General features: G+C 45.9%; 1 protein-coding gene across 1 annotated transcript; it reads left to right on the top strand.

Moving 5' to 3' along the window:
- The first annotated feature begins 9046 nt into the window (after positions 1-9046).
- On the top strand, positions 9047-10130 carry LOC119304332 (PRA1 family protein B2-like). The gene has a single exon (XM_037581509.1). The coding sequence runs from the start codon at positions 9133-9135 to the stop codon at positions 9739-9741; it is 609 nt and encodes a 202-aa protein (XP_037437406.1). The 5' UTR covers positions 9047-9132; the 3' UTR covers positions 9742-10130.
- The last annotated feature ends 2682 nt before the right edge of the window (positions 10131-12812 follow it).

Below are 12812 nucleotides of genomic sequence, written 5' to 3'. Positions count from 1 at the left end.
ATGCTTTAGAGACGGCCGCATTCATGTTAAATAGGGCACCATCAAAATCCGTTGAGACGACGCCTTATGAACTGTGGTTTGGCAAGAAACCAAAGTTGTCGTTTCTGAAAGTTTGGGGATGTGATGCTTATGTGAAAAGGCTTCAACCTGATAAGCTCGAACCCAAATCGGAGAAATGTGTCTTCATAGGATATCCAAAGGAAACTATTGGATACACCTTCTATCACAGATCCGAAGGCAAGACTTTTGTTGCTAAATTTGGAAACTTTCTAGAGAAGGAGTTTCTCTCGAAAGAAGTGAGTGGGAGGAAAGTAGAACTTGATGAGGTAACTGTACCTGCTCCCTTATTGGAAAGTAGTACATCACAAAAACCAGTTTCTGTGACACCTACATCAATTAGTGAGGAAGCTAATGATGATGATCATGAAACTTCAGAACAAGATACTACTGAACCTCGTAGATCAACCAGAGTAAGATCCGCACCAGAGTGGTACGGTAATCCTGTTCTGGAAGTCATGCTACTAGATCATGATGAACCTATGAACTATGGAGAAGCGATGGTGAGCCCAGATTCCGCAAAATGGCTTGAAGCCATGAAATCTGAGATGGGATCCATGTATGAGAACAAAGTGTGGACTTTGGTTGACTTGCCCAATGATCGGCAAGCAATTGAGAATAAATGGATCTTCAAGAAGAAGACTGACGCTGATGGTAATGTTACTGTCTACAAAGCTCGACTTGTCGCAAAAGGTTTTCGACAAGTTCAAGGGATTGACTACGATGAGACCTTCTCACCCGTAGCGATGCTTAAGTCTGTCCGAATCATGTTAGCAATTGCCGCATTTTATGATTATGAAATTTGGCAGATGGATGTCAAAACTGCATTCCTGAATGGATTTCCGGAAGAAGAATTGTATGTGATGCAACCAGAAGGTTTTGTCGATCCAAAGGGAGCTAACAAAGTGTGCAAGCTCCAGCGATCCATTTATGGACTGGTGCAAGCCTCTCAGAGTTGGAATAAACGCTTTGATAATGTGATCAAAGCATTTGGTTTTGTACAGACTTTTGGAGAAGCCTGTATTTACAAGAAAGTGAGTGGGAGCTCTGTAGCATTTCTGATATTATATGTAGATGACATATTACTAATCGGAAATGATATAGAATTTCTGGATAGCATAAAGGGATACTTGAATAAGAGTTTTTCAATGAAAGACATCGGTGAAGCTGCTTACATATTGGGCATTAAGATCTATCGAGATAGATCAAGACGCTTAATTGGACTTTCACAAAGCACATACCTTGACAAAGTTTTGAAGAAGTTCAAAATGGATCAAGCAAAGAAAGGATTCTTGCCTGTGTTACAAGGTGTGAAATTGAGTAAGACTCAATGCCCGACCACTGCAGAAGATAGAGAGAAAATGAAAGATGTTCCCTATGCTTCAGCCATAGGCTCTATCATGTATGCAATGCTGTGTACCAGACCTGATGTATGTCTTGCTATAAGTCTAGCAGGGAGGTACCAAAGTAATCCAGGAGTGGATCACTGGACAGCGGTCAAGAACATCCTGAAATACCTGAAAAGGACTAAGGATATGTTTCTCGTATATGGAGGTGACAAAGAGCTCATTGTAAATGGTTACATTGATGCAAGCTTTGACACTGATCCGGACGATTCTAAATCGCAAACTGGATACGTGTTTACATTAAACGGTGGAGCTGTCAGTTGGTGCAGTTCTAAACAAAGCATTGTGGCGGGATCTACATGTGAAGCAGAGTACATAGCTGCTTCGGAAGCAGCAAACGAAGGAGTCTGGATGAAGGAGTTCATATCTGATCTAGGTGTCATACCTAGTGCATCGATGTCCAATGAAAATCTTTTGTGACAATACTGGTGCAATTTCCTTGGCAAAGGAATTCAGATTTCACAAGAGAACCAAGCACATCAAGAGACGCTTCAATTCCATCCGGGATCTAGTCTAGGTGGGAGACATAGAGATTTGCAAGATACATACGGATCTGAATGTAGCAGACCCGTTGACTAAGCCTCTTCCACGAGCAAAACATGATCACACCAAAGCTCCATGGGTGTTAGAATCATTACTGTGTAATCTAGATTATTGACTATAGTGCAAGTGGGAGACTGAAGGAAATATGCCCTAGAGGCAATAATAAAGTTATTATTTATTTCCTTATATCATGATAAATGTTTATTATTCATGCTAGAATTGTATTATCCGGAAACATAATACTTGTATGAATACATAGACAAACTAAACGTCACTAGTGTGCCTCTACTAGACTAGCTCGTTAATCAAAGATGGTTATGTTTCCTAACAATAGACATGTGTTGTCATTTGATTAACGGGATCACATCATTAGGAGAATGATGTGATTGACATGACCCATTCCATTAGCTTAACACCCGATCGTTTAGTATTGCTATTGCTTTCTTCATGACTTATACATGTTCCTATGACTATGAGATTATGCAACTCCCGTTTACCGGAGGAACACTTTGTGTGCTACCAAACGTCACAATGTAACTGGGTGATTATAAAGGAGCTCTACAGGTGTCTCCAAAGGTACATGTTGGGTTGGGGTATTTCGAGATTAGGATTTGTCACTCCGATTGTCGGAGAGGTATCTCTGGGCCCTCTCAGTAATGCACATCACATAAGCCTTGCAAGCATTGCAACTAATGAGTTAGTTGCGAGATGATGTATTACGAAACGAGTAAAGAGACTTGCCGGTAACGAGATTGAACTAGGTATTGAGATACCGACGATCGAATCTCGGGCAAGTAACATACCGATGACAAAGGGAACAACGTATGTTGTTATGCGGTCTGACCGATAAAGATCTTCGTAGAATATGTAGGAGCCAATATGAGCATCCAGGTTCCGCTATTGGTTATTGACCGGAGACATGTCTCGGTCATGTCTACATTGTTCTCGAACCCGTAGGGTCCGCACACTTAATGTTACGATGACAGTTTCATTAGGAGTTTATATATTTTGATGTACCGAAGTTTGTTCGGAGTCCCGGATGTGATCACGGACATGACGAGGAGTCTTGAAATGGTCGAGACATAAAGATTGATATATTGGAAGCCTATGTTTGGACATCGGAAGTGTTCCGGGTGAAATCGGCATTTTACCGGAGTACTGGGAGGTTACCGGACCCCCCCCCCCCGGTAACCTAATGGGCCTTAATGGGCCTAGTGGAGGAAGAGGAGAGGAGGCCTAGGGGCTGCCGTGCGCCCCTTCTCCCCCAAGTCCGAATTGGACAAGGAGGGGGGGCGGCGCCCCCCTTTCCTTTCTTCCCTCTCCTCCTTCCCCTAAGTCCTAATCCAACTAGGGAAAGGGGGGAGTCCTACTCCCGGTAGGAGTAGGACTCCTCCTGCGCGCCTCCTCCTAGGGCCGGACGTACCCCCCCTTGCTCCTTTATATACGGGGGCAGGGGGGCACCTCTAGACACATAAGTTGATCTTCAAGATCGTTCTCTTAGCCGTGTGTGGTGCCCCCCTCCACCATAGTCCTCGATAATATTGTAGTGGTGCTTAGGCGAAGCCCTGCGACAGTAGAATATCAAGATCGTCACCACGCCGTCGTGCTGACGGAACTCTTCCCCGACACTTTGCTGGATCGGAGTCCGGGGATCGTCATCGAGCTGAACGTGTGCTAGAACTCGGAGGTGTCGTAGTTTCAGTGCTTGATCGGTCGGGCCGTGAAGACGTACGACTACATCAACCGCGTTGTCATAACGCTTCCGCTGTCGGTCTACGAGGGTACGTAGATAACACTCTCCCCTCTCGTTGCTATACATCACCATGATCTTGCATGTGCGTAGGAAAATTTTGAAATTACTACGTTCCCCAACACCATGAACCTCTCAAAGGGGAACATATTGTGTAGAAATACAGGACCCAAAACGTTAATCTCTTCGCATAGGTGAACTAAGATGTGCGTCATGATGTTGAAGAAGGATGGTGGGAACACCAACTCGAAACTGACAAGACATTGCACCAAATCATTCTCTAATCTTGGTATGATTTCTGGATCGATTACCTTCTGAGAGATTGCATTGAGAAATGCACATAGCTTCACAATGGCTAATCGAACATTTTCCGGTAGAAGCCCCCTCAATGCAACCAGAAGCAGTTGCATCATAATCACGTGGCAGTCATGAGACTTTAGGTTCTGGAACTTTTTCTCTGCCATGTTTATTATTCCCTTTATATTCGACGAGAAGCCAAACGGTACCTTAATACTAAGCAGGCATTCAAAGAAGATTTCCTTCTCTTCTTTGGTAAGAGCGTAGCTTGCATGACCCTGATGTATGCCGTCTTTTCCGTGCATACGTTGCTGGTCCTCCCGTGCCTCAGGTGTATCTTTTATCTTCCCATACACGCCCAAGAAGCCAAGCAGGGTCACACAAAGATTCTTCGTCACGTGCATCACGTCGATTGCGGAGCGGACCTCTAGGTCTTTCCAATAGGACAGGTCCCAAAATATATATTTCTCTTCCACATGGGTGCGCGTCCGTCAGCGTCATTCGGAACAGGTTGTCCACCAGGACCCTTTCCAAAGACCACCTTCAAATCCTTGACCATATCATGTACATCAGCACCAGTACGGTGGCGAGGCTTCGTCCGGTGATCCGCCTCACCTTTGAAATGCTTGCCTTTCTTTCTTACAGGATGCCTGCTCGGAAGAAATCGACGATGTCCCAGGTACACATTCTTCTTACAATTAGCCAAATATATACTGTCGGTATCGTCCAAACAGTGCGTGCATGCGCGGTATCCCTTGTTTGTCTGTCCTGAAAGGTTACTGAGAGCAGGCCAATCATTGATGGTCATGAACAGCAACGCCTTTAGGTCAAATTCTTCCCCCATGTGCTCATCCCACGCACGTACACCTGTTCCATTCCACAGTTGTAAGAGTTCTTCAACTAATGGCCTTAGGTACACATCAATGTCGTTGCCGGGTTGCTTAGGGCCTTGGATGAGCACTGGCATCATAATGAACTTCCGCTTCATGCACAACCAAGGAGGAAGGTTATACAAACATAGAGTCACAGGCCAGGTGCTATGGTTGCTGCTCTGCTCCCCAAAAGGATTAATGCCATCTGCGCTTAGATCAAACCATACGTTCCTCGCGTCATCTGCAAACTCCTTCCCGTACTTTCTTTCGATTTTTCTCCACTGCGACCCGTCAGCGGGTACTCTCAACTTTCCGTCTTTCTTACGGTCTTCTCTGTGCCATCGCATCGTCTTGGCATGCTCTTTGTTTTGGAACAAACGTTTCAACCGTGGTATTATAGAAGCATACCACATCACCTTGGCAGGAATCTTCTTCCTGGGGCGCTTGCCCTCGACATCACCAGGGTCATCGCGGCTGATCTTATAGCGCAATGCACCGCATACCGGGCAAGCGTTCAAATCCTCGTACTCACCGCGGTAGAGGATGCAATCATTAGGCATGCATGTATCTTCTGCACCTCTAACCCTAAAGGGCAGACAGCCTTCTTTGCTTCGTACGTACTCTCGGGCAATTTGTTGTCCTTTGGAAGCATATCCTTTATCATTACCAGCAACTTTCCAAATCCCTTGTCAGATACACCATTCCCTGCCTTCCATTGCAGCAATTCCAGTGTGGTGCCCAGCTTTTTCTTGTCACCTACGCAATTCGGGTACAACAATTTTTTGTGATCCTCTAACATGCGCTGCAACTTCTTCTTCTCCAAATCACTTGCGCAGTTTCTCTTTGCATCGGCAATGGCCCGACCTAGATCATCAACGGGCTCATCCGATGCCTCTTCTTCAGCTTCTTCCCGCATTGTCGGCTCAGCTTCTTCCCGCATTGTCGGCTCAGCTTCTTCCTGCATTACCGGCTCAGCTTCTTCCCTCATTGTTGTATCATCATATTCAGGGAACCCATGGCCATGATAGCTGTCGTCGTCCTCTTCTTCTTCATTGTCTTTCATCATAACCCCTCTTTCTCCATGCTTGGTCCAAACATTATAGTGGGGCATGAAACCGGACTCAAAGAGGTGGACGTGAATGGTTCTTGACGTAGAGTAATTGTGACCATTCTTACAGCCAGCACATGGACAATGCATAAAACCATCCGCTCGCTTGTTTGCCTCAGCCGCAAGCAGAAAAGTACGCACGCCATTAATGAACTCGGGAGAGCATCGGTCATCATACATCCATTGCTGGATCATCTTCAATACACAACACCGAAAACATCAAATTAATACAATACATAAAGTTCATACAACACTTAAATGCAACAAACAAATAACTCTCTAGCTAAAGAATTTAAATGCAACAACAAATGCGATCAAGATCGCAACTAAGGTAACAATTGATCCAACAGCATAACGATACCAAGCCTCACTATGAATGGCATATTTTCTAATCTTTCTAATCTTCAAGCGCATTTTCTCCATCTTAATCTTGTGATCATCGACGATATCGGCAACATGCAACTCCAATTCCATCTTCTCCCCCTCAATTCATTTCATTTTTTCTTTCAAATCCTCGTTTTCTCTTTCAACTAAATTTAACCTCTCGACAATAGGGTCGGTTGGAATTTCCGGTTCAACTACCTCCTACATACAAATATCTATGTCAACTTGATGGGCATAATTTGTCATAAACACGAAATGCAATGGATAGTTTTAAAAGAGAATATACCACATCCGAATCATAACCCGGACGAGGGCCGACGGGGACGGATATCAAAACCATGGCACTATGTATAACAAACAACGTATGGGTAAGATAATTATACGAGTAACTATATATCCAAATCACACAAACATCAATTTTTTATATAAAACTTCATGAACAACAGGCTCACCACAAGGTGGTGCCGGCGACGGGACGTTGCGAGCGATCGACGGTGGTTACGACGGAGATTTAGAAGGTACTAAGTAAACCACACCTACATATGTAAACTAAGTGTTATTTTTGACCTCAAATTGCATATAAATCAAATACTAGCACATATATATAATTCCTCCCAAATTACTAAACTCAAAAATCAATCACTATATAAAGCATTGCACGAGCTAATCTAGCAATGAGAGATGAAAGGAAAAAGTTGCTAACCTTTGTGATCATTTGAATGGATGGGGGCCTTCAAATCTTGGGCAAAATGTGTGATGAGCTTGAGAGGAAGAGGGAGAAGAACATAGAGGAGAGGGGAAAGGGGAAGAACAGAGCGAGCTCGGGTGGACGAAGGGTCTATGTACGACGACCTTTAGTACCGGTTCGTGATACGACCCGGTACTAAAGGTGCTGGAGGGGGCCCGGACTGACAACATCCTGCCACCACTCACTTTAGTACCGGTTCCCACCACTTTAGTACCGGTTCGTGGCACGAACCGGTGCTAAAGGTTCGCCACAAACCGGTACTAATGAGAGCGGCCCGGCTAGCCGTTGGAACCGACACTAATGTACACATTAGTGCCGGCTTAAATTCAAACCGGCACTAATGTGCTTCACGTTTGACCCTTTTTCTACTAGTGAGGGGTGGGGGAGTGAGGCAGACCTGAGAAGAGGTAGAGCGAAGGGGATGGGAGGTGGAGGGAACGAGGAAAGGGGTGGTAAGCGGAGAGTCGAGCCTATACCTCGCCAAACGGGCCGGCACGACACGGCCCGCCACAACATGATTATTAGACGGGCCATGCCGTGCCGGCCCACGGGCGGGAGCTGGCAGCCCAGGCACGGCATGCAACCTATCTGGGCCGGCACGCGGCACGCCCAGGCACGCTGGGCCGCCTGCGCATATTTACCTCGGCTGGCGCGTTTTTTCTCTCTCTACAACAACATTTTTTTCCAAAAATGTAGAAAAATGCACAAAAAAATGTAGAGTATTATCTGGGATAAATCTAGAGTTTTATTAGCGCTTGCCTCATTAAAACCTTCCGTCCCAAAAAAGTAAAAGAGTACAAGCTATGTTCTAGAAATACTAAAAGAATAAAAGAAATAGAAAGAAATAGAAAGAGTACAAGCTATGTGCACTACAAATGTACACATGCACTACAAAATTATTGAACATATTAGAATTCTAGGTATTTATATAGGACATATTTATTTATATATTTCAAAAAAAAGTTAAACGGGCCCTGTCGTGTCGGCCCGCATGCCCAGCCTCTAGGCCCAGGCACGGCCCATGGCGTGCCGCGTGCCGTGCCTGAGCCGTGTCGTTCCTGCGTGCTACCGGGCCGGCCCAGTTAGCACGGCCCGTTTGGCCAGCTATAGTCGAGCCTCCCCCAATATGCTATCTTTGTTTTCGTGCATTCACCTCTTAAGTTAGGAATTCTCAAGGTTTTCATCCATATTGTAAAAGGACATACATTTGTCTCGATTTGTGGTATACCTTGAGATTTTCAAAAAAAATAAAAATTACACCAACTCGTGTATCATGGTGATGGTGGCACAAGTGTTTGAACAATTGATAATGTACTCCCTCAATCTCAAAATTCTTGTCTTAGATTTGTCTAAATACGGATGTATCAAGTCACGTTTTAGTACTAGGTACATCCGTATCTAGACAATTCTAAGACAAGAATTTTAGGATGGAGGGAGTATAATAAACAATTAACTTTTATAGCAAGCACACGAGCATTTAGCTAGCGAAACTACTTCATAGACGACAAATGCTGGGACGATACATGCACGATGCCTAATCCAACAGCTTTGTGCACTTTGGTCTGATGCATGAATGGTAGGATATGCAGTGTCGTCTATGCATCGTGCGTGAAATGTCGTCCGTGTAGCAACGCTCTTTAGCTAGTACTACCTCTGTATCTGCCAAAACGCCTGATCTTTTGATACAAAGAGAGTATTAAATACTAAATTAAATGCCTGTGAGGGCATTTGACTCGAATTTTTCAAAGTTGGGCTGGAATTTCTTGTGCTTAAAAGAACAGAATTGGCAGCACATTTTGCATTTTTGTTGAGGTTGGGAGGGTTGGCCTTGGCCTAGATCCAAGGGCAAAGCGGACCACACCCAGACCCAGACCGAAGACAAGGTGAGAGAGAAGCAAACCACACGCCAAAAGGAGGGAGAGGGGCAACCGCGGATCTCGCCCGCGCGCCCGCCGGCCCCCTCCGCCATGTCCGCCGACGGCCCCGGCGCGGTCCGCCGCGCGCTGGACAGGGCCGGCGCGAGCCTCCGCACCGGCCGCCGCGCGCTCGCCCGCTTCGCGCCCCGCCCCTCGGCCTTCGCCCCGGCGCCCGACGCCGAGGCCGCGGCGGTCCGCGCCGTGCGCAACCTCCGCACCTTCCGCGTCCACTACGCCGTGATCCAGTGGGCGCTGCTGCTCGCCTCCCTCGCGCCCCGCCACCGCGCCTCCATGCTCTTCCTCATGGCCGCCTCCAAGGGCCTGCTCCTCTACGGGGGCCTCCTCCGGGCCTTCCCCAACTCCGCGCTCCTCCGCCGCCTCCTCGACCGCCGCCTCGTCGCCGCCGTCTTCGTGGTCCTCGTCGTCGCCGACCTCGCGGCGGCTGATGCCATACCCAACCTCCTCTTCGCGCTCGCCGCCGGGGCCCCCGTCGTCGTGCTCCACGCCGCGTTCCGCGTCCGCGACGACCTCGAGCCCGTCGCCTCCGCCGACAGCGCCGGAGGGGAGGAGGCCACGGGGGTGGTGGTGGAGAAGAAGGAGGACGGCGACATGGAGACGGGGCCGACGCGCCGCTCCGCCACGGCCGCCACCAAGTCCTAGGCAACAAGATCTCGCCGCCCATATACAAGTACACCTTAGACAGACAAAGTGCTGGTATTTCTTGATCAAATTCCATTCTTTTTGGAGAAATTTGGAGCTCACTACTACCTAGGATGCAGCAGAATGAATCGAAATTCGTTGTCTCTTCTTGTCTTAATTATGGCTTAGCATTAGGATCTTCCCCTGTTCCTTGTGTATACACAAATTTACTGCTACTGCTGCTACTACTACTACTACTACATTGTTACTCCATAGAACAAAACTAGCAACTAACAAGAGAATCAACTGGAGCAGCTCATCTGACCATTCCTTCCTATATGTAATTCTGATTGTGATGACAGACAGAGATAACACCGTGGCATCGCATCGCATCGCATTGCATTTGTTTCTATGAGCTAGCACTTAGCCCCTCTGATAATGTTATTCTTTTTCTCTCGTCACTCCATTTGTTGTTACCAGTAGTATTGCTTTGTGAAAGAGAGGAGTATAGATTCCATTGAACTCCTCTATCCATCCATCCATCCATCCATCCATCTGCATTGCTGTGATCTCAGAGTGGAGGCCCCAGCCAGACTTGTTGTTCTGGGACTTATGGATGGAATGAAATGGGATGTTTGGATTGGAACTTTGGAGATGTGCATAAAATTAAAATGTAGGGCATTTCCATTTGGAACAGAACCAAGTCAAGAACAAGTTGGGGATTCTTCAAAAGTAAAAAGAAAAAAGGACACAAGCTGGGAAGGGAGGGAGGTTCAAGAGTCAAGAAGACAAGGAACCTAGCCTAACATACATGTTGGAGAAGAAACAGAGTAGTAAAACTAGTAGTATTACCAATAAAGCTGAAATGGAGGAGAATTAATTAGGTGGACGGCCACCGCAACCCTAGAGGCAAAGGCAAGAAAAGAAAGGGTTGAGACCTTCACCAGGTGTTGCCTCTGCTATGCTATGCTGCCGGTGGTACCTGAGGCGGTCCAGCTGAGCTAAAATACTAACTAATGGCATGTGCTTGTGTGTGGTGTGGTGTTTGTTGGCAGAAGGAAAAAGAAAGAAGAAGCATGTGAGTGTGAGTGAGTGTGATTGTGATGTACTACTACTAGTACCAGTACCAAACAACTCCCCAGTGCAATTAGCTGTCCATTTAGTTGTGTCTGGTTAATTGCTAGTGCTTTTCTTTCCCCATTCTTGTGCTGCTACTACTAGCCTTTGGTTGGTTGGTTGGGCTGTTGGTGTCATGGCTGCTGCTGCTGTTAACTGTTCAGGCAAGCTAGCTTGCTAAAGAGAAAGGGAAGGGAGACCCAAAGCAAAGCACAGAAGCAAGGAGATGCACCAAGGATGTGCCTGACCAGCCATGCAAAGTTACTCCCTCCGATCCAAGATAAGTTTGGAACTAAAACCATGACAATCACTTTTTTTTGGATCGGAGGGAGTACAAAATACACACCCTGTGCACGGCGCCTTCTTCGCGGAATACATACAATTGCACAAACCCTGTGGTGTGTGTGTCATTGATTCAAGGAATGGCTGTAGATGCGGTACAGCCAAGTGTCGGTTGCCGGCAAAGGAACTTGAATTGGACAACATGGAGTCAAATGTTCTGTTGGAAATTCTGTTGACAAACATCGGCGGCTGCCAATTGCAATGACACCAAGTGGATTGATCGCCAAGGGTCTCTCCATGTATGTACACAGTGAGAAGTAGAGGGGGTTTTACTAACCTCTACAGATCCCAAGTGTTCTTGTCACCCTGTGCCATTGATGAAAGGTGTGGTGGCTTTGGCAAGAACCATGTTAAATCACTCTGAAAGCAAATTTTAGGGAAAGTATGTGTCGCATGGAATGATGGCTACGGTAATGGTCTAACAGAAGGCCCGTGAGATCAGTTAGGGCATCTACAATGGCTGAAACCGGGTTTTCTCTAGAACCATGTTAAATCACTCTGAAAGCAAATTTTAGGGAAAGTATGTGGTATTACCTTCGTTTCAAAAAAATTGTCTTACATTTGTCTAGATATAGATGTATCTAACACTGAAACGTAACTAGATAAATTTGTATCTATTCAAATCTAAGACAAGAATTTTCAAACAGAGGGAGTTTATGGTCGGTTGAGTGGCTGAAGATACATCACAGGCAAGGGACAGCCGCAAACTCTTGCTTGCATCGCCCCAGAAGTGAACAGCATAGTAGTAGCTGGTCCTCCGGTCAAATGGTGTGGTGGTGAAAAGTCCCGGCAATTGCCAATTGCAAATGCCACCAAGTCGATTGGTCGTCAAGAGAGTCTCCATGGATTGTAGAACTAAGTCTCCACGGAGCCAGGATTTCGAAATTTAGGGTCTAGGCTAATGGAGATGCCATGGTGTCAACATACCATTTTTTTTTGTCTATTCATTGCATTCACATGATCAAAATTTGATTGAAAATTGACAAATGACAAAACAAATTCACAACACTAGAAACACCATATAATCTTATGAAATAATAATTTGAAGTAGTGCAATGTGGGTAAATAATATATTACCTAATCCCATTATTTATTGGAATTGGCAAGATGGACCTCATTGACTCAACCCAGTGCCAAAACAAGAATCAGAAATTTATGAATCGATTCTGCTCTCTTCTTCTTCATGTTTACACAAGCACAAGTAGGAATATTATAATTGTTTCTAAATCTGTCTAAGTGTACTTCTATAATTATTAAAGCAAATAACTAATCTGATGTGAGAATCAATTACCTTTTCCCCTTGTGTGGTGGTTGTTCATCTGTGCGTCCATTCTGCTGGGAACTGGCAACATGTGCGTGGATCGACACCTACGTATCCAGGCGACCCCTTCCCTTCTCCGCTTCTCTCCATGGCGACTCTATGGAGAGATCCGATCGCAGCAGCCTTCGGGTGTCAGTTTCGATAGCAACGACGGCTTGGAAAGATTAGCGATATGGGAGTGCGTAATCAGGTCGTGGCCGCGTGGTGCAATTAACATGTCTCTTTCCCTTCCATGATGGCCTGCTAGGCAATTTTCTTTTATGATGATGATTTTTGTTTAGCATGTAATGGGTTGTACATGGGCTGAAGCTTT

The sequence above is a fragment of the Triticum dicoccoides genome, chromosome 5A, assembly GCF_002162155.2.
Source record: "Triticum dicoccoides isolate Atlit2015 ecotype Zavitan chromosome 5A, WEW_v2.0, whole genome shotgun sequence".
NCBI lineage: Eukaryota > Viridiplantae > Streptophyta > Magnoliopsida > Poales > Poaceae > Triticum > Triticum dicoccoides.
This window is presented reverse-complemented; position numbering and strand designations above follow the sequence as displayed.

Bases quoted from the DNA above. Each gene is read 5' to 3' on its own strand.
- LOC119304332 (XM_037581509.1), top strand. From the start codon at position 9,133: ATGTCCGCCGACGGCCCCGGCGCGGTCCGCCGCGCGCTGGACAGGGCC.